Here is a 21,554-nt window from a genome sequence, read left to right on the forward strand (position 1 = left end):
AAAAGGTTTGAGTTGCAAACCAAAATATCGGGCAAATTTGTTACTGATATAATTCAGTTATTCTAGCCATTTTGTTTATTTTTCGCCACCTCTGTCGTTAGGATCAGCTTGCCGTCTATATTTAGGTCAGCATAAGGAAGATTCAGAGGATGATTGGGGAGTGAAGGGTTTCGCGCGCGAATGAATTTAGCTGGCAAAGCCTTGTCACGCTTTATGTAAAACTGAATGCATGGCTTTTTTATATCGTAGATCTAGTTTCCATCACACAAGATTATGATTACATCACCAAAACATACATAAAGTTGGTCTTAGCAGTGAGAGAAAGTAACGAAAACATTTGTCGGGTTGATTACACCCATGTTGAATTATTTAAAGATGATGGAATTAGACTAACATACATTAAAAGAAAAATTTGAGCTGAGGTCAGTGGTGACATTTTAAAGCTAAATCTTCTCCATGTAGGTCTCGTAAGGGTAATTCCCAAACGAGAAATGCTCACTCACTCAAGCTAAGAGTGGTTAAGCAAAAATTCCCTTACTATTCAAAAGTGGCATGTTACTGCTTAAATCCTTAGGCATTACTTACTGGAATTTAAATTACATCTGAAGCTCAATATTTTGGAAACTCGCAGTAATCTCTTACATGTAGGCCGTGAATATATTGGAAGGCTTACTGCACACTAGCTAGGCCGAGGGCGTGAGAAACACCTTACAGGCTAGTGTCAGAATCAATATGGAATTAACTGAAAAGCACACCAAAGGGATACTGCGAGGAAAATGGAAGGTAAGGTACTAAACGGTTATTCCAAAACTCTTGCATTCCTTATTCTCTGGGACTGATGGTAATGTTTCTCATTGAACTTACCGTCAAGATGAGTCGTCGCCAGAACCTCAAGCAAATGGAATGACTTGTTATCATTCAGGCTGTATTTAATATCATTGAAATACCAATTTGACATGTGCAAGCTTCTAAATCATTTGGACTAAGAAGGGATCTTTTATCTTTCTCCAACGGAGCGCAACTTTGTTGACGTCAAGCTGTTAGCTTGCGGTAGACAGCTGGACGCCAAGATTTCCTCTCAATTATCCTCTCAGCGCTGATAATTAACAAACATAGAAGCAAATCAACTTGAACGCGACAAATTTCCAGTATCGAAAATATCTCTATCCGTTAAACTAAACGTCTGGTGTTTAGATGAGTCTCAAAGAAAGAAAATGTCTTGGATTCAGAGTTAGTTTAATTTGTTAAGGGTTTAATGACGTCATAAGAATTCCCCGTTACGACTGGGTGATAATCGGCCAAGACTATTAATTAAGAGTAGCAAAACAAAAGCGGCGTTATAGAACATCACTTCCATTGAAGACAACTGATCAATATATATGATTATCTTAGAAGACCTATTATGCTGCGTAGTGGGTGGGAAATAATCTACAGGCTAGTGCCGACATCATTATAAAAGCGCTAAGGAGAAAAGCACATCAAAGGGATGCTGTGGTATAAAGAGGGTAGGGAACTAAACGGTACTGTAATTCCCCAACTCTTCCATTCTCTAAACTTGACTACATTGTTAGTAATGTTTCTTACTGAAGATTAAATTTGCCTTCTAGATAAGTCGTCGCCAGAACCTCAAGCATATAAAATGACCATTGATTATCATTAAGGCTATATTTAATATCATTGAAATACTAATTTGACATACGCAAGGTTCTAATCAAACAAACAAAAAAAGAGCTTCTAAATCATTTGGATTAAGCAGGGATCTTTTATCTTTCTCCAACGGAGCGCAACTTTGTTAGCTTGTGGTAGACGGCTGGACACCAAGATTTCAATTATCCTCACAGCGCTGATAATTAACAAACCGTAGAAGCAAATCAACTTCAACGAGACAAATTTCCAGTATCGAGAGTATCTCTATCCAGCATACCAAACGTTTGTTGTTTAGATGAGTTTCAAGGAAAGAAGATGTATTGGATTCAGAGTTAGTTTAAGATTTGGTTCATGCTTAGCGTGCGTGTATCGAGTTATGGATGCACGCGGGAAGTTTGGAGAGCACGAGAGAAGCGTAAGAGTTGCTCGAGGCGTAGCCGAGAGCAACTCTAGCTTCTTGAGTGCTCTCCAAACTTCCTAAGTGCATCCATAACTCGATATACGCACAGCTAAAAGCATGAACCAATTCTTTTATAACATAGTGAAAATAAAGTAAGCGATTCCTGGAAAACAGGTTTTGTTCCTGATTAATTACAAAATTCTCTGAAAAAAAGGGTGAACGGTGGTTTCTCATATCGTTTTAATCTTAACGTTTCATTAACTTCGACAAGCTCTTATCAAATACGTTTTTTATGGTGTTGTCTCTCTGTAAAAAGTTTTTTATAACATAGCGCGCGCATGCTTCCTTCACCTGACTTGCACACGTCATCGGATGGACGCACGGCCGTGCGTATGTTGAGAAATGTACCATGATGACGCCAATAGGAATTAGATTAGGATGCACGCGCGCTATGTTATAGTTAATGTTAAAGGGTTTTAAGACGTCATAAGAATTCTCGGTTACGACTGGGTGACAATCGGCCAAGAATATCAATTAAGAGTAGCAAAACAAAAGCGGCTTTATAGAACATCACTTCCATTGAAGACAACTGATCAATATATATGATTATCTTGGAAGACCTAGGGCGCTTTCCATTCAGTCAAAATTTCCGAGATTTCCGGTCAGAAATCCAATGGAACGGGAAAAGTTCCGGAAAGAATTTCCGAAAATTTAGGACTACCTTTTGAGCTTACCCTTCTTTCCGAAATTTCCGGAATTACCGAATTTTCTGCGTTCCATTCGCGATGAGTGTCGGATTTAGTCTCCCCGGCCGGCCGAGCGCGAACGTCACGTAAGCCGAAAGAGCCGCAAACAAAATGGCTACGGAAGTGTATCAATGTTCTGCTTGTGGTTTTTTGTCTGAGATTTTCGACGTTTTCTTAAACCACGAATGTCACTTACCTACGACCAGCAACGGTAGGTTTACATTCAATCCAGGTCACGCGTAAACAGTATTTCCAAGAATGAAATGAACATTCGAATTTCTCTTTGTAATGTCCGACGTGTGAATGGAATGTTGGACATTTCTCTGGAAATCGTTCCGAAAAAGACGCATTAACTGAAAAAAAGATTCAAAATACCAGGGAAACAATTGTTATTCTTTAAATAAAAAATTTTGCAATGTAAAGAAAAATTCATAGCTTTATACCGTCAATAAGCTAGGGAAATTTATAAGGGAACTCTGAAATCTCGTTGGCGATTTTCTAATTAAACTGACATGTAAATTTCTAAACTCCGTTCAAATTTCAAAAATATCGTTCACGCGTGACCTGGGTTGACTGTAAGCCTCCTCACGTGATTCTGACCAGCAGAAATTCCGAAATCTCGAACCGGTTTTTTTTGTTGAATGGAAAGCGCCCCTATCATACTGCGTAGGGCGTGGGAAATACCCTACAGGCTGGTGCCGACATCATTATGAAAGCACCAAAGCACATCAAAGGGATCCTGTGGTATAAAGAGGTGAGGGAACTAAACGGTACTGTAATTCCCCAACTCTTCCATTATACATTTTCTAAACTTGACTACAGTTTCTTACTGGAGATTGAACTTGCCTTCTTGATAAGTCGTCGCCAGATCCTCAAGCATATAAAATGACTTACTATCATTAAGGCTATATTTAATATCATTGAAATACCAATTTGACATTTCCTTGCTCAACAATCCCAATCAAGTAAACACCCTTTATCTTTATCCAACAAAGCGAGACTTCATTTATGCGCAAGCTATTCAATGTCCTCTCAATCCACTCACGCTGTCTGCTTAAGGTCAGGACATCATCACGCTAGAATTTAATTGTCCCCTTGGGTCGCTAATACTTAGAGGTATTTTTTCTCCTCTAATGAAAGGAAGCAACTTGAACGTGACAAAATCTCCAGTGTAGGAAATATGTCTACCACACTAAGCGTTAATTCTTTAGATAAATATCAAGAGAACAAATCTTCTTGGATTTAAATTTAGTTTAATTGGATAAGTATTTAGTGAAGCTATTTGAATTTCCCGTTACGACTGGGTGATCGTCGGCCAAGAACAAAGACCCGAGCAAAACAAATGCGACTTTTCTAGAACACCCCTTCCATTAGAAACAAGAGATCAACACGATGCTGCTGACGAACTTCATTCGTGTTTGAAATTCAGAGCAGTGGTCGAGTTTACTTTTCAATTTCAAATTTCAATTCGATCTGGATTATTGTCAAGCACTTAATCATGAGCCTCTAGCTTGGGAGATTGCACAAGCACTCTCCTTGTTATTGAGATTAAATAAATTACCACTTAAACGTAATCTGCAGTGTTTTGAGTTTTCCCCAAAATTGCAGTGTATTAAGAAAAAAAACTAGATTATAGGCACATATTTGGTTTATAATCCAGGAGTTTTACCAACATGCGAGGCAGCGAGGCGTGCGAGGCACCATGCGAGGCGTGCGAGGCATGCGAGGCAGACGTGCGAGGCATGAACAAAAACATGCGAGGCATGAACAACCCCAACATAAACTGCTAACCGTTAAGCTAACCGGGGAGCTATTTAAGCTAACCTGCGTGCTATTTAGGCTAACCGGAGTGTTTTTGAGGCTAACCTGAGTGCCTCACACGTCTGCCTCGCATGCCGCGCACGCCTCGCTGCCTCGCACTTTGTAAGGACCCTAATCCAGCTCAAAATAAATTAAGATCTGAAGTTTTTAGATAATTAAGTCTTGAGCAATTTAAATATTAGTTGATATGGCTGGTACAACAATGGGAAAGGCTGGAGTTTGTAAATACCAAAGGCTTTATTGATTTTTCATCCGTCTAGGAAGCGACTTGAATGTGACAAAATCTGTTCAGTGTAGAAAATGTCTATCCACACTAAACGTTAGTTCTTTAGATAAGCATCAAGAGAACAAAACTTCTTGGATTTAAATTTCGTTTAATTGGATTAAGTATTTAGTGAAGCTACCGTATTTACTCGAATAAGCGCCGCCCCCGACTAGCGCCGCCCTCGATTAAGCGCCGCACATGGAGCGGAATGGTTAATAAGCGCCGCCCTCGAATAAGCGCCGCAGCACCGGTGCGGCGATTATTTGAGTATTTCCATAAGATGATAAAAATACACTGTAATCGCTGCAATGCGGTTCTAAGCCAACAATGGGAATTTATTTTCATCAATAGTGATGTTTTCAGTTCGAAGTGAGTATATCTTGATGCTCTTTCATTTAGTTCTCTCTTCAAAATGTTCGCGTTCTTCAGTTCTTGCGTGAAGGCTGTAAACTTTGCCGGTAAGAGAAGCCCAACCTCCCTCTTTCTCTTCCCTGTAACTGTTGCAGTAACGAGATTGTCAGCGTTTGCTTGTACAATCAAAATGTTTTGGCTTTGTGGTATGAGCCTTTTAATAAGCGCCGCCCTCAAATAAGCGCCGCCCTCGAATAAGCGCCGCACAGGAGACACGAAAAATTAAATAAGCGCCGCGGCGCTTATTCGAGTAAATACGGTATTTGAACTTCCCGTTACGACTGGGTGATCGTCGGCCAAGAACATCAATAAAGAGCCGAGCAAAACAAATGCGACTCTGGAACACCTCTTCCATTGGAAACAAGAGTTCTCAAACTCATTAATAATTCATGCAGTCAAAAGCCAATAAATGACCTCCATTTCGGTCAGGTGGATGAATCTTGATACCCCAATGAAACACCAGATGAAACACCACCAGGTTTTCATCTGAGATGAAACATGTTTTTCATCTGAGATCAAACATTTGCATTTTAATGAGATTAATTTCTTATTGTTTCATTTGAGAAGACATGTCAAAAACTCGGGCTTCGTACTTTATCACGGGTTCCAAATACCTCGAAACAGATGAAAGCACTCGGCCTGCGGCCTCGTGCTTTCATCTGTTTCTCGGTATTTGGAACCCGTGATAAAGCACTCGCCCTCGTTTTTGACATATTACATCAATGATGATTGTGCTGCCGGACGAACTTCATTCGAGTTTGAAATTCACAGCAGTGCACAGGCTCTGCTTTTCGTTGGCAAAGAATTTTGCAGTGTAGATAAGGGGTTGGTTTATAAAGAAACTGTGTTGCGGCGTCGGTGGGGGAGTGGAGTGGTCTTATCAGCAGAGTTGATAAGCTAATTTGGCCCAGCAAGAGATTTGGAAAGTGAGGTTTCGACCGTTAGCCCTTCGTCAGAGTGAATCACAATTTGCGACATTTGTATCGAGTTGTTGTGATAATCGCAGTGTAATTACGAAAGTAAATTAAATTATAGATGCATATTTGGTTTACCATTCAGTCAAAAGATAGATTTTTAGGCGATACAGTCTTGGGTTATTTAAATATTAGCCTTCTTGTGAGACACCTATGAAAAAATGGTCCTCCAAATTGCTGATATCGTTTTGTACACATACTGGCCTTGGCTATCAAAAAAGGTTATAGAGTTTGTAAATAACAGGGCGCGCCTTTAATGATTTTTCATTGTACTAGAAATTTGCTTGGAAAACGTTTAGCACTGTGAAGTAAATAGAACTGAAACAGTTGCCGCAAGTAAACTCACTCATCTAAACTAGAACTCAACTAAGATAGAATTAGGCAGATCTGAATACTGTATTTTGAAAGAGAGATAATATAAGGTCGACCATAGCATTTGAGTTTCTCAGGTTGAATTTCTCAGTTTCTACCCAAAGCGGGTTTCGATGAGTATATTTCTCGGACAAGAAGGACTGACTCTTATATGCTTAGAGCAGATAATTAAAAATCCAAAAAACATTTATACGATTCAAAAGCAGCAATGCACGTCGTCAGAACCTCAAGCATGTAAAATCACTTGTTATCATTAATGCAAATGCAAATTGCACACGCTCTAGCTTCTAAATCATTTCGACCATCCTAAATCAAGTCGCAATGTTTTATCTTTATCCAACCGAGAACGTAACTTAGTTTATGCGTGGGCCGCGGTCATTTATAAATGTTCAATTCACCCTGTATGCGCGCCTTACTAACATTATGTTAAACAAGGTAACCAGTGAAACGATGGTTAACCCCTTATACCCCAATATTGACACTATATTCTCCTTACCATTCTCCATGTATGTTTAAGGGTAATTGTTGGGAGAATTTAATTTAACATCAATGCTTTTTATTTTTGGGATCACTTCTTTTATTCTCATCACCACTGTGTTTGATGAAGAAGTGATATGGTAAGGAGATCTTACACGCTAATAACAAGACTTGAAGGATTAAATGTTTCGTGTTTAAGGAAACCACAACGGGCCGGGATGACATACACAATGTCTTAAACCGTAAATGTGCTTTAAACTAGCTCTGCGGGGGATGCGTAGCACGTCTTGATGACAAAACAAAATTCCGACACCCGCGAAGAATCAGACTTATTTACGCTTTCACTTGACACAGTTTATCACCATTACATTAAAAAAATGCATGATTTGGTCTTCAGAGAGAACGTTTTCTGGCTAACAGGACCTTTGCGCCAATGGAAATACGTCATCGTTTTCTTATCGGAACGTCTTGAGAAATTTAAGGTGAACGCTGGAACTTGAAGTATAATTCAAAGTCAGCACACGATTAAATGGAAGTATTAAATTCAAAAATACAATATCCACCAATGAAGATATCAGAATCGGTCTGATCAGTTCTACCGACACTAAAGTGAAAACCGCCAGAAAGAAGTTGCACACCTCGTCCTTACTGATATAAGAATGTGTCAGTAATTTAGCCTGTAGAACAGGCAATTTAAGGTCCTAATTGCTTTGACTTTAAAAAAGAAAAGAGCTGTCCGCAGAAATCTTGACCTATGTACTTAGTCAACATTTCGAATGGTCTAATTGGTTGTCTCATCCGACCATAACTGACAACAGTGTGACAATTCTGCGTTACGGCTCATTGACTTGCTTAATTCACTTAATCTTGCAATGTTCTCTGGCCTACGGTGGAAACAAGATTTGTGTTCATAATATCATCTTACGTTGCTATAAGGCTTTGTTTCACGGCATCATGACGGGTGCTTCTTTCCGATCACTGCTATATCTCGCTTTTGTCGTGACCGCAGCGTCTGAAGATGATTTTAAGTAATGATTCGCGTAAAAACTAGGCAGGCCTGCGGCAAAATCGATTAAGAAGGCGAGAAATATCAATTATTAATTTCAATTCTATCGCCGAATCTTATTGGTCAATATCGAAAAAACCCGAAAAAATACAATGAAAAAGCGATTCTACAACAATAGCTTTACATATTCAGTTCCAGATCCCTTAGATCTATCTCACGGTCAAATATGAGCATTGTTTACTGAGCCAATCAAAAGTTATGATTGAAAACGTGTTCAGCGGGTCAACCTTTATACGCCGCCATATTGGAATCGCGAATGTTGTCAACTTCCTCAAGCTCAAATCGTACAAATAGCTTTCCTTATAGAGTCAATATATCGTATATCTATTGAATATATAGCTTTTTTATATCAAATTGAAAGTTTTTTATGGAAAACGAGTTGCCCGAATGACGTTTAAGAGGAATTGTTGCTGTCCGCGACATAAGGAGTGGGGCTTTGGAACGGTTCCCGCGAAAGATTTGTTTCGTCCGACGTACCATGAGAACAAGTTCTGCGGTACTGGAAAGTGGAAGTCTTCTCACAGGGAAAGGAAGGAGAAAATTTGTAAATTCTGCAGAGAGAGAATTGAACTTCAAAAGAAATGTGAATCTCTCGAGGTAAGCAGTAAGCGAAATTTCTCACTTGAGTGACAAATGTGCGATTTTTCTAACTCGAAATATCAACATTTTTTGGTTTCTTCTTCATTCCGGGGATTCAGTCTATTTGTGTTTGTATTTCAGGCTGCAGGTTCCTCTACTGTTGAAGACAACACCAGCTTCTTATCGCTCGATGTTCCTACAACTGATACACGCGATGAGAACTCCATTGTCGGCTGCGACACATCTGATGATGGCGCCAGCAAGATGTTTGATGATGAGCCTTGTTTTACTGGCCCTTGTGTTACTTTCGAAGATAAAGCCTGCCAGTTTCCCGAAACGGTACAGTCGCGTCAAGGGTACGAGTGCCTCGGAGATCGACGCAAAAGAGAGCTGAGAGCGGAAATTATGGGCAAAATTGACAGACTTATGGAAGACTACACTTCTCTTGGTGAAAAAGGAACTTGTCAAATAATGGGAGACATTATATCAAGTAAAACCTTTCAGCACAAATTTGCCAGTGTTTTGCCACAAGCTTCCAACAGTGGCAATGATGACAGGTTGTTGAAAGCGTTAGCCAAGGATTATTTGACAGCAAAAGACAAACAAGAGAGTAAACTAATTCGGGCACAAGGAGCAAAGGTAACTGGAAAACTCTTGATAGGAGACAGTTTCAAAGGAAGTAAGTTGAGAGTTGATGGGTCGGTGCATGGGAATTCCAGGATAGAGGCAGCCAAGGCAGTTGGAAGAGTCAACAAGTGTGGGGACGAAAGACGGAGACTGCTCTCAATTGTTGCGCAGGACTTCTCACAGTCGGAACTGCAATCCTATTTTAGATGTTCAAAGAGCACCATTACTGCAGCTAGGGTCCATGCCCTGTTGTTTGGCAGAGGTGGTGCACCTCACGATGGTCTTACTTTCACCAGGCAGGCGGTAAGCCCTGAAATTGTCCATGAATTTGAAGATTTCATCCAACAAGATAACATCTCGAGACCATCATCTTGCCGGAGTGTGCTTGTGGATGGCAAAGAAACAGGCGTCCGTTATTGGCAGTGTGATGTAAAGGATGTCATTCAGCAATACCAGCTGAAGTTCCCCAATGGTTTGAAAAGAACGTACATTTACACGCATCTTCCAAAGAATTTTAGGATGAACTCAATGCTCGCTGGGCTCTGCAACCTCTGCGATGACTTTGGACATTCCAATTTTGATTCTCTACTGGTACTCCTTGATGACCTCAATAGGGAAGGCATCCTGGACAGTCCTCATTCCCAACTTGTGCAGAGTTCACGAGAACATCAGAAGTTCCTAAAGCTGCAATTCTCCAAGGAGGTAAGCAATGTGCTATCATCTGACCCATGTGGCCACCACATGTGCTTTTCATAGCAAAGCTACACATTTTGTTTTTTTAAAAATTCTTCTGTAGTTTGAGGGCCGGGTGGATTGGCACTAGTGTGGTTGGAAGGTGCAATTCTTCCTCAAATCTTCCAATTACTTAAGTTATCCAGGATTGGATTTACCACCAAAAATGATAAATTATGATCAGAGTTAATATGACTTTCACCGTAATCGAATGACAACACAAATGATCATTTAGCTCAGTACGTTGAACCCGATCCCAGCTCATAACAAAACAACTTGAGGTGATTTGAGCAAATAAAACTTTTGATAACAATCGCTAGTTCCACAGTTCAATCCGTGTCCTGAAAATGGAAACCTCTGTGGAAATTTATTTTCTCGAGATCCAATAGCAGATAAAATTGTCAGAACAGAGACATGAATAGAAAGATTCGTGAATTATCGAAACTGAAAAGCAGTACTGAACCTCAGCCTTCGAGCTGTCAAGATTTCCCCGGTGTTGTTTTATTGTGCTACATTTGCGCATGCGCATGCTTGCTTGCGCACAAGACGTGAGAGCATTGTTCCGGATTTCATGTAAAAGAATGTATGGGAAATGGTCAGAAGTGGCTTTTTCCCCCACCCAATGATTTACGTAAACAATATAGAGAGAGTCATTTGTATTATTGATTCAGTTTTCCTTTTGTTTTTTTGTTTCAGCTGGAGAGGCATTCAGTTTGTGCAGAGTTGTGCCTAGATTATGCTCTGGGTTGTTGTCATTTGCAACACACTCATTACTCTTCAGACATGGAAGAGTTTCACAAGACTAGGAGCCAGGTGAAACAGGCAATTGAAAAGATCAGGATCCCCCAGAAAAAGGCTACCATTTCCAAATCATGGGGAGAGATCGAGTCAAACTACAAAGAGTACCTCGCACACCTAATCCGCACACAACATCAGGGTGGTTACTATCGATTCATCCTTGCGAACCTCCGTCCTGGTGATGTTGTAGTAATCATTGATTACAAAATGAAAGTGGAGCTGGGCCTTAGGACAAGAGAGAACCAACGCAACTGGTATGGAAAGAGAGGAATTTCTCTTCATGGATTCTTTATTATCGCTCAGGTGAGGAAAATAATAATGTTAAATTCAGAGCTAATTTCAAATGAAATTGTTTGCTGAACAAGTCGTGAAAACTACTACTGCCGGTGTATTGAATTCTTGGTGAGAAATAGACACTCTTGAAGGGTTTTCCCAGAACAATAGTTGCAACAATCCAAGTAGGTACATGTAATAATACAATTTAGTCTGGAAAACACAAATTATAGAATGGATACCAGGAATTAAGAAGAAATCAAACATGAATGCATTCAAGGGTCAGCAAACTATTGTAGTTGCTGCATCTTCAATTTTGTTACTGTGTAATACACATAATTAACAAAAGAATAGATAGCTAGATATTCATTCACACACTTTGTAGTAAACATAAACTTGGGACATTTGTATGCCATTACTTAATACATAAAATGTATATAATTTTTAAAAAATTTAAGGTGGAGGAGGATAAACGAGTTACAGAGGTAATCGATTTGTGGTCAGAGGATACAAAGCAAGATGCCTGGTTCACACAAAGTGCCCTTGACATTGGTTTCCGCTGGTTAGAGTCCGCCTATCCAGGCTGTTCAGTCTACTTGTTTTCTGGTATGCTATGTTTTACAATATCTAAATCCAGTGCGTCATAGTTGTTCAAAGGCTGATAAAGCTTATCCGGGATAAAAGCTACAAAGCTTTCTTTGTCTTCTGTTAAGAAATTGTTTCCATTTTCCACTGGTAGAAATCAACACTAGTGCTAATCCTGGGTTAGCTTAAATCCTTCTTTGAACAAATGTACACAGAATTATTGATCATGCATATGCATCATGACTATGCAAATTATACTCTTCAAACTGGGCAAAAGATCGATGATTTGCACTCTCCTGACAGGACTCGTACTTTCAGTGGCCAAGTGCTAATTTCCAGACATAAATTAGGTGCAGATGGCCTGCATGGTGCATTATGAAGTTAAAGTTTTTTATGAAGCTTTTATCCCCTCTGCTCCCACTAGATTGGATGCTAATCTATGCAAGTGCCCTCCAGCAGGTTTTCTCATTCCTATCTGCCTTGTGACACATAGGGCCTCTGAAATAAGTTGTAATTCCCCTTTTAAAATTTCTTGGAGTTTTACATTTTTAACCTGCAATTTTTAACATTTCCATTTTAGTAGTTGTAATGTAGCATTATTATGTTATAATTTTAGTATTTCTGTGATATGCGTTTGGACTTATCCATATGGATTTTTCAAATTACAAATGTTTGAATTCTTATCTGATTTATTTTTTGGTTTCTTACAGATAATGGACCACACTATCACAACAGTGGGGTGCTGTACTACTTATCAGAGGTGAATCAAGTCTTCAACATCACACTGAAAGAATACAACAACTTCGAAGCTGGTGAGGGGAAGTCTAGGCTGGATTCTCATTTTGCACATATCAGCCATAAGATTGTGCGTTGGGTGCGCATTGGTAACGACTTGGAAAGTGGAGAGCAAGTTGCAGAATTAGTCAAGGTAATCAATCAAGATTATTACATATAAATAATTATTATGATTATTACATATGAATTATGCATGAAGGTGTCTGTGATATGTTACAATACATTACTAGTTGGAAACTTGGGCTGATGTTTTCTGTGGCAAATACCAAATGTTGGTTGCTCCTAAGCTAAACACGAAGTTTGAAAGTAAAGTAATAAGGTTCAGCACTTTACAGTACGCCATTACAAGACGCTTCCATAATAGGAAATCCTGTCAATAACTTTGTCTGTCTGCATGGCAAGCATATTATGCAACCAGGTCTTTTTCTATAATAACAATAAACCATGAACAATAATGGCCAAATGTTTTTGGAAATCTGGAAAATTATGATAATTCAGCATGCCTAAAATGATGCTCTTAAGTCTGTCTGGAAGGGAAAATCAATAAAAATACTCTTATATTTTTCCAGGTTTGTCATGTTTATAGTTACATTGTGTGCTTTTCACCTGACAATCTGTCTGCATGTGAGATTGCTGTGACAAAAAAAAATTCCATTACTTGCATGTTATAAATTAATGCTGGTGCATCTTTATAATTGTTTCCAACACATATTTCTCTTGCAGACTATGAAGAACACATCCTGTAAGAAGCTACTGATTGATCGCTCAAAGTCTAAGAAAGTCGGAACGTTAAAAGACATTTCCTTATTTGGAAACTTTACCTTCCCAATTGAAGGTGAATTTGAGGGAGGCTTGCTTCTGCGATCATTAGCTGGCATTGGTGCAACTGTAAGCAAGACAAAGGCCCAAGTATCTCAGCTCTCTGGGCGGCTAATCCCAGTTGCTGGTGCAACTGGTGCCATAACCTCCGAAGATCAACCAGCTCCGGAACCTGTTCTTTGCCCTTCTTCTCTGCCGGCCACAGATAGAGAGAGTTATGCTGTGAGGTTTATCCAACATGGGCCTGATCAGCCAGCAGTTGTGTCTCTGTGTCCTATAGAGATTGACAGTTATTCATCACAAAGGCCAGAAATGGGTTATGCCATAAAACATGGTCCAGGAAAGCGAACAGTGTTCAGCCAAGCTCAGAAGGACATAATGATTGAATTTTACAACAGACAGGCAGTAAATAGAATTAGAGCCGAGCCAAGAGATGTGATTAGGGCAATGGAGCAAGCAGGATTGGAGGTTCTCACTGCAACACAGATAAAGTCTTGGTGGAGTACTTACCATCGTAAGAACAAAAATCTGCCAACACACCTGCCATCTGCTGCAGTACCAGTAAGTCAACCAGCTGTCAATATGCCAATCCCTGTGCTGCCTGTTGCTGTACCGGAAGCCAGCATTCCCTCTGCTTCTATGCCAGCCAATGTACCACCTGCCAGTGTACCAACCAACACACTACCTGTTTCTCTACTGGTAGGCACCATACCCTCTGCCCCTGTGTCAGTCAGCTCACCACCTGTCCATGTGTCAGCCAGCGTACCACCTGCCCCTGTGCCAGTCAGCATACCACCTGCTCCTGTGCCAGTCAGCGTTCCACCTGCCCCTGTGTCAGTCAGCGTACCACCTGTCCATGTGTCAGCCAGCGTACCACCTGCCCCTGTGTCAGTCAGCTTACCACCTGTCCATGTGTCAGCCAGCATACAACCTGCCCCTGTGCCAGTCAGCATACCACCTGCCCCTGTGCCAGTCAACATATTGCCAGCTAGTGTAACCTCTGCCGTCACATCAACCAGTGTAGTATCTTCTGCTGTACCAACCAGTGTTCCTCTTGCCACTGTTCCAGCCACCAGTGGGCGTCTCTGTGCAACTGTCCACTCTCAACACCCTATACTTGAGTGGGCTTTTCCGGAAAATTTTAGTCAGTCAACAATAAATGGAAGAAATGGCAGTAATGCATGTGCATTTATTTCTTTGTACTTTGGACAAGTGGCTGCGAAAGGTCTCTTATCCCCAAGAGTAGGACACGTGTTGCCTGTAGAATGGCAGGATGCACTTAAGGAGGCAATACTCCGTGGAAATGACTTGCACGATGAACTATTTGACCAAGAAGGCATTGATCTGAATGCAGAGGATGCAGTTGAAATGGCAGGCGATGACTGTGGTGTCCTTTGCCTTGGACAACAGAAGGATTTATTTGGACCATCAACAAAGCAGTTGTTGGCAGAATGGCTAAATGAACTATCTAGTAGGAAAGAAAGAAGCTGTCACCTGTTTTGTGCATCAAGGAGAACAATGCTATTGATGATTGACAGTAGTGGGGATGTATATTTTGTGGATTCGCATTCCCACAAAGACACTGGAGCTCTAATAGCAACAGCACCGTCGGGCAATGGTGTAGCATTTGCTGATTGGATGGACAGTATGATGGATTTTAATTGGCGCAGCCCTTTTACCATAGGGTCTATGATTGAAGTGATCTACAGCTGACTTTAGTGGGGTATCCAACTAAAAATATCAAACCCCCATTACCTTAGACCACCGAAGTGGCATTCATGAATTTTTGCATGAATTGAAATGGTCACCTAATAACATTCAATCGATTTGCTATTTCACACTGAAATATCAAGGCTGGGCCAAATGAGATTGATACTCGTTGATATTTGATAGGAGTTTAACTTTGTGAGGTTCAAATTCTTGTTGAGAGTTACCAACAGTTTTATTTCAATTGACCCACAATTGACTTGTTGCTGAACTCTTGGCAACCATCAGTCTCGTTTGACCAGTGCTGGTGTCAGGTTAGCAACTCTAATCCTTTAACTCTCTGCAACTACTGTTCTCATTTGACCAGGCCTTTAACAATAAAAGTCAGTCTGGATTTCTGTCAAGTAATACATTTTTAGCATTGCATTTTGCAAACTTGTTATCTTCTCTCCTGGGCGAGAAAGTGAGATAACATAGAGATGTTCAGGGTAATCATCGAAAAAAGAACCCCCTAAAAAGTAAGAAAAATCTATTTTTGAGGGTGTGGCTCCAACTAATTTCCACCTCTAAATGGGTACTGGGTAGACCCAAATGGGTCTACATCATAGAAATTTTAACACTTTGAGTCTAAAAGGTACTGCGAGCACCCTGTTTTTGAAATTTTAAATCACCCCTTGCGTTGTTAGTATCAATATTTGCACATGAAAAAATTATTCCTTGAAAATAAAGCTTCATATTTTCTCATGGTAAATCGTCTTATTATCTTACCTTAGCTTATTAAAATACCCTATTGGCTTATTATTTTTCGACCTAAAACGTTTTACTATTCTTGTTGTTTGGGAACTTCTTTCACGTGTATCAGGAGTGGATCCACAGGACAGGCTTGGGAGGATCCAAACCCACCCCACCTTTCTCCCCCACCCATGAGAAGGTAGAGGAAAAGTATATAATTTCTTATTTTGCAAAAAGAGGCCTCCATTTTTTACTATCTTGTTTTCTTACCCCTGTTGGGACTGAAATCAACCTGCTCTACTCCACGACAGAAAAAAAAAGGGATAGCCTGGGAGCTATGGCATACTATCAACAAAACCGCACCCTCACCCCTCTTCTTAGCTATTTTGAATACTTTTACAAATGGAGGGCAGAAAAATATTTATATCAAAGGCGATATGACCTCATTGAAAACGAGAAAATGTGGAAACAATGATGAAAAGTGGAATTCCCACAAAACATTTCTTTATTTTTCTTTTTGAAATACACGCATAGTAGAAACGCGTAAATGGACAAATAATACGATTATTAGAGCTGCTTACATAAAATCACAGTTCCAAATCTTGAATGAGACACGCCAAAACAAATCGTATTTGATTGTATGTGTACACCTCGCCTAATTTGTCGCGCACGGTGCGCAGTTTCTTGTCCTCGGCTCCAATAATCTCACTCTTGATAATCGCGAATGATTCTTTTGTCACATCAATGTATTCCGCTATGGAATTGTGACTCACGTCTTGTCCAGCAGCCAAGCAGTCTACGCCATACACCTCTGCAGTCGCCTTTGCTATGCTCAATTCTTCTGCCAGCCTCGCAAAATCTTTGCCCAACGCAAGCCCCTGTATGATAAGTCGCTTTTTAGGCGAAGGACCATTCTTGCCGTACATCCTGCATAGTTCAACTTTCTACAGATAGAAAGAGGAGTTTTTAGCCGCTTTTTTTGCGAAAAAGGTTCTAAAAAGGCTCTTGAATATTTATAAACCAAAGATACTTACACTAGCATCGGGCCTCGTGCGCTTGGATCCTGATGTATCATTTCCACGTGGTTCAGCACTTCTCTTTCTGGAATAAAATTATGAGACGACAAAAAAAGAACGTCAAGTAATTGTTCAAAAACAGCGCCAAAAGCAGCAAACTTATACTTGCCTCTGTTCCATTTTATGCGGGCAAAGTAATTCAGGCTTGAGATCTCTTCGAACGAAGTGAACTGCTCTACGCCAAAATATCAACCCTAGAAATACAATAAGCCCTAGAAATGATGTAAGAACCATAGAAATTATCCGCAGGTATCCGGAAGCGTGGCTGAATCTTTCCATTCACAAGGTGACGAATCTTCACACATGGAATAAAAGACCCTTGTTTCCTAGTTTAGATCACGTATGGACGTAGTGACGGAAGCAAATCAAATCTAACTCAAAGAAAGCGATGCCCGAAGTTCATCTTTTTTTTGGTATTTCGATTTCTTGGCCCCCAGAAGACCACGTTAGCCACGTTAACCGGTGTGGCCAAGCATTCCTCGAATGCGAAGAATTTTAGCTATCCGAAACAGAGAACTTGTACGTACGAGAAAGTGCCGCTGTTAAAGACGATCATTATGTAGAAACATTGGCCGTGTTATTGACAATTTTTGTACTAAAACCGGCAACACAGCAGACTGGGTTCAATCACCCTTTGACAGTTCTTTAATGAAACCTGAGCGAAATGCTTTTTCGTATGATCGCTGATTGATGTATTACTGCACACTTTTTGCGCTAATTTCATTTTCTGGCGTTTGGCTCAGTGAAACTTCATATGCTTCGAATATGTTTTAATATGAGACATACTAAATGCATCAGTGAAATAAAATGTTGTTCGAGTGGATTTTAAACTATCTTATTTTCAAATTAAAATTCAAAATTCGCGCTTTGAGCTTCAAGGCCAATGAAAACTCTCAGATTTAATTCAATTATACCAATTAGCACGAAAAACATAACTGCTCTTATTGCCGCGGCCTATTGTTCTCTTGCCTAGTTATTACGCGAACCATTACTTAAATACGGCAAATTTCCCGAAGGATTTCTTTGGGGTGCAGCTACAGCAGCATATCAAGTGGAAGGAGCTTGGAATGAGGACGGCAAAGGACAGAGTATCTACGACTTCTTAACACACACACTGCCCAGTCTGTTCCACAACTCCACAGGTGATGTGGCTTGTGATAGCTACCATAAGTATAAGGAAGACGTGAAAATTCTAAAGAACTATGGAGCAAAGGCTTATCGGTTTTCAATCGCTTGGAGTCGTGTGCTGCCCAACGGAACGACGGACCATGTAAATCAGGTAAACATTTTTAGTATTTCCGCCGGTTTGAAGAACTCAACAGGCCCAATTCTGTGCTTTTTTGGCCCGCCATTTTTCCCCAGGAAAGAGATAGCCAAGTGTGGCTTGAGTAAATACCGGGCGCAATGTAGTCCGCGGTATGGGCGCGCGCAGAGCCTAGCGAAATCATGTTCTAAGATATCAAGTGTGAGATAATTGTTTCTAAAAAAAACCTCGAATGTAACCAGGCAAATACCCGGATTTAATAAACAAACCCGGAAAAACCAGTTTTTGTGGGGGCTGATTCATATCAGATTGTTGTCACACAGAAATAAATAAATACCACAACCTTTTTTTAAAATATGCAATTATTTACTTGCAGGCTGGAGTTGACTACTACAACAAGCTGATTGATGAGCTAAAAGCGAACGACATCGAGCCCCTTGTGACGCTTTATCACTGGGACCTGCCACTAGTATTTCACGCCATCGGCGGATGGACCAATCGAAGTATGGTCGACTACTTCAACGACTACGCCCGATTTTGTTTCGACAACTTCGGCAGTAAGGTGAAATACTGGATCACGCTGAACGAGCCTGCGATCACAATGTTACGCCATCCACTGTACATGTACGGAAACATCCAAAATAAGACAAAGCTGTCTATTCTCCGCTATCGAACGGCTCACAACCAGATCCTTGGTCACGCGAAGGTAAGATTTAAAATAGGATTGAGATTGTAAGCGTGGGCTCCACGCAAATCCGATTACACACGCGGGCGTCACGCCTTTTGATCCGATTTTCAGTCCAAATAATAAAACTAACAAAATTGTCCAATCTCCACGAAGATCCGGCTACAAATCGCTTCTGTTTGCTCCATTGGTTCCTGCGTGTTTTACAGATGTCATTTTAATGGAGGCGATCGAGTATCGCAGCTCAGTAACTTGAGCGTTGTTGCCGCAGTATCAGCCTTTTGGTCAGTGAAGTCAAAATATTGATACGGACATTAAAAAAGTTACCACATAGCGATAAATGTGAAGAATTCGACGATTTGTCTTCACCAGAGTGCTAGATTTACATAGGAGGATTTTAACGCATCGACATCAGGTAAAAATGCGCGCGTAGAATTTTTGGCGAACCAATTTTGTACAATTTTGAAGCAAGCCTTTGAAGCCTTGAAAACGTGCGATATCTTTTTGTTATCAGACACTCAAATGTTACTTATTCCTATTAAAAAACACATTAAATGAACGCGATTCTTTCAGCAAAGCGCGCCAAGCGCACATCATTCTTAAAGCCAAAACCCTCGAGTCTGTAGGCATTAACAAACCGGACGTACTATAACCTGTTATTATATAATTTATAGTACAATTTTTGTTTTTCTGTTTGCTTATCTGACCACACCATACCACGTCATATCGTATGTACTTCCGGGTATTATTTTCCACGTATATATATTCTGTGAATTCGTGAGTTGTCCTAATAAGCCTGATGAAGACTGGTATTGGCCAGTCGAAATATCGTACACTCAAGCTTTTTCACGCTGTTTGATCAGTCCTTGCAGTAGTCCTTTTGACTTTCATTTCTAGTTTTATCGATTTTCACTGATCACTATCCTCTTTGATCCAACGTTGAGGAAGAATGATCTTTTACGGTTTTTGCACCTTTTTGTTGTTTGTTTCAAGGCGTATCGCACCTATAAAGACAACTACCAAGCTCCACAACGCGGCAAAATAACTTTATCTCTGAGCTCTGGCTGGGCAGTACCCAAAACAGACACTCCCCAGGACAAGGCAGCCGCTGACCGGTACATGCAGTTTCATCTTGGCATCTTCGCGCACCCCATATTTGTAAACGGCGATTACCCGGATGTTGTCAAAAACATTGTAGGCAACCGCAGTGAGGCTGCTGGGATACCAAGCCGACTTCCTAGTTTCACGGAAGACGAGAAGAAGATGATCAAAGGAAGCTATGATCTGTTTGCAGTCAATCATTATTCCACAGACAAAGTTGCGAACAATCCTGCAGGTAAAACTTATGACCAGGACGTAAAGTGACCATAAAATTATGCAGATTAGAAAAGTGAACGAGGAGGGATGGGGAGAGGGAGGAAAAAGGTATGTCCGCGGCCGCGTTTCTCGTGGCTCGCTAGATCCATCCCTTGGACCTTTGCACGCGCTACAGAATTTAGTTGGGAGAAGAAAGAGACTGATCACAGTCTAAAGCATAGGATGAAATGGCAATTATCCGATGGAAAATAAAGGATAAGCACGAGAAAAAAAAGGTGCAAAGTTTTCCATTTCTCTTAAGCTTTCCAAACATGGGAGTAATTTTATATTGCTCGGTTAGATTGTTAGAAACTGCAGTTATCCCTGGTTACTATTTCATTCAGGTGATGATCAATCGCTTCATGCAGACGAGGCTCTTAGCAAGAGTGGTGATCCTGCCTGGCCGAATTGGATCAATGGTCACGTGGCACCCTTTGGATTCCGAAAATTGTTGAAATACATTAAAGACAACTACAATGATCCAACTATTATCGTGACAGAGAACGGAGTGGCACCTCCTGGAGAAGCTAGTAAAACCGGTCAGGACCGGTTGAATGACGTTTTCAGAGTTGATTACCATAAGAGGTAAAGCAAGACGAACATATTACAAGTTTATGACGCATGCATATTGTAAACCGTGAAAGCATTCTTCAATTATCATTCATTTTGAACCAGGAAATGTCTTCGAGGGAAACTACAGCATCTAATTATAACTGAAATATGGCTAATTATGCTTTTGATTTTTGTTCTTAATAGGTACACGAATGACATGCTGAAAGCGATCCTCGACGACGGCGTGAAAATGAAAGGATACATGGCCTGGACACTAATGGACAACTTTGAGTGGGGATCCGCTTACACCACTCCCTATGGGCTTCATTTTGTAGACTTTGAGAACGATCGTAACCTAACCCGTGTCCCCAAGAAATCGGTCAGCTTTTTCAAACAGCTCATAGCAGATAATGGTTTCCCTGATCCAAGCACCAAATCAGGGGGTGCAAATTTACTTGCCAGAATTTCTTTGATTGCCGCTTCTATCATCGCGTTGCTGTTCTAGAACTTTTTAGTTTGGTTGGCGCCAGAGGTTTTTTTTATTCCAATAGCTGTAGTTTTCTTCTTGTGAGTTCAAGTTCAAGTTCATTTATTCACACTTGTTCAAATAACAATAAGAAACAAAATAATGGTAAGTAAGAATAGAATAGAAATAGAGCTACTGTAGCTTTATACCATGTTGAATTATGTATTACATTTGAAAGGTGCTTAGCAGCAAAAGGAGCAAAGCGTTCGAGTTGGCCACTGATTCATATTCACAGATTCATATTGTTTGTTTAAAAGAGGGGCTAGATA

General features: G+C 40.4%; 4 protein-coding genes across 5 annotated transcripts in view; 2 read left to right on the forward strand and 2 right to left on the reverse strand.

Annotated features, from left to right (window-relative positions):
- The window catches only part of LOC146461622 (uncharacterized), a 7,307-nt gene extending 6,107 nt beyond the window's left edge, over positions 1–1,200 (reverse strand). The window contains exon 1 of the mRNA XM_085086720.1: positions 865–1,200. Coding sequence (XP_084942846.1) covers positions 865–918 — 54 coding nt within the window. The 5' untranslated portion in view covers positions 919–1,200. The remainder of the gene's footprint in view (positions 1–864) is intronic.
- Positions 1,201–7,756: 6,556 nt separating this feature from the next.
- On the forward strand, positions 7,757–21,425 carry LOC146461623 (cytosolic beta-glucosidase-like). 2 transcript variants are annotated; one of them, XM_085086718.1, is made up of 6 exons: positions 7,757–8,142; positions 17,900–18,181; positions 18,543–18,872; positions 19,845–20,187; positions 20,552–20,792; positions 20,964–21,425. In XM_085086718.1, the coding sequence occupies exons 1-6, from the start codon at positions 8,068–8,070 to the stop codon at positions 21,262–21,264; spliced, it is 1,572 nt and encodes a 523-aa protein (XP_084942844.1). In that variant the 5' UTR covers positions 7,757–8,067; the 3' UTR covers positions 21,265–21,425. The 2 variants fall into 2 exon arrangements, with proteins under 2 accessions (XP_084942844.1, XP_084942843.1); XM_085086717.1 differs by having other exon boundaries at positions 7,757–8,137; positions 17,895–18,181.
- Positions 8,258–15,857, forward strand: LOC146461624 (uncharacterized). Its single transcript, XM_085086716.1, has 6 exons — positions 8,258–8,776; positions 8,900–10,087; positions 10,814–11,218; positions 11,647–11,794; positions 12,484–12,701; positions 13,292–15,857. Exons 1-6 carry the CDS (start codon positions 8,567–8,569, stop codon positions 15,098–15,100), a joined length of 3,978 nt encoding a protein of 1,325 aa, XP_084942842.1. The 5' UTR covers positions 8,258–8,566; the 3' UTR covers positions 15,101–15,857.
- On the reverse strand, positions 16,333–17,350 carry LOC146461625 (uncharacterized). The gene is made up of 2 exons (XM_085086579.1): positions 16,861–17,350; positions 16,333–16,770 (listed from the first exon to the last, which is right to left on the reverse strand). Exon 2 carries the CDS (start codon positions 16,750–16,752, stop codon positions 16,414–16,416), a length of 339 nt encoding a protein of 112 aa, XP_084942705.1. The 5' UTR covers positions 16,753–16,770; positions 16,861–17,350; the 3' UTR covers positions 16,333–16,413.
- Positions 21,426–21,554: the final 129 nt, after the last annotated feature.

The sequence above is a fragment of the Pavona decussata genome, unplaced genomic scaffold, assembly GCF_977016875.1.
Source record: "Pavona decussata unplaced genomic scaffold, jaPavDecu1.1 SCAFFOLD_195, whole genome shotgun sequence".
Classification (NCBI taxonomy): Eukaryota; Metazoa; Cnidaria; class Anthozoa; order Scleractinia; family Agariciidae; genus Pavona; species Pavona decussata.

Coding starts and splice junctions, on each gene's coding strand:
- LOC146461623 (XM_085086718.1), top strand. CDS start 8,068: ATGACGGGTGCTTCTTTCCGATCACTGCTATATCTCGCTTTTGTCGTG. Junction 18,182..18,542: donor CGACGGACCATGTAAATCAG/GTAAACATTTTT, acceptor ATTTACTTGCAG/GCTGGAGTTGACTACTACAA. Junction 20,793..20,963: donor AGAGTTGATTACCATAAGAG/GTAAAGCAAGAC, acceptor TGTTCTTAATAG/GTACACGAATGACATGCTGA.
- LOC146461624 (XM_085086716.1), top strand. CDS start 8,567: ATGACGTTTAAGAGGAATTGTTGCTGTCCGCGACATAAGGAGTGGGGC. Junction 11,219..11,646: donor GATTCTTTATTATCGCTCAG/GTGAGGAAAATA, acceptor AAAAAATTTAAG/GTGGAGGAGGATAAACGAGT. Junction 12,702..13,291: donor AAGTTGCAGAATTAGTCAAG/GTAATCAATCAA, acceptor TTTCTCTTGCAG/ACTATGAAGAACACATCCTG.
- LOC146461625 (XM_085086579.1), bottom strand. CDS start 16,752: ATGTACGGCAAGAATGGTCCTTCGCCTAAAAAGCGACTTATCATACAG.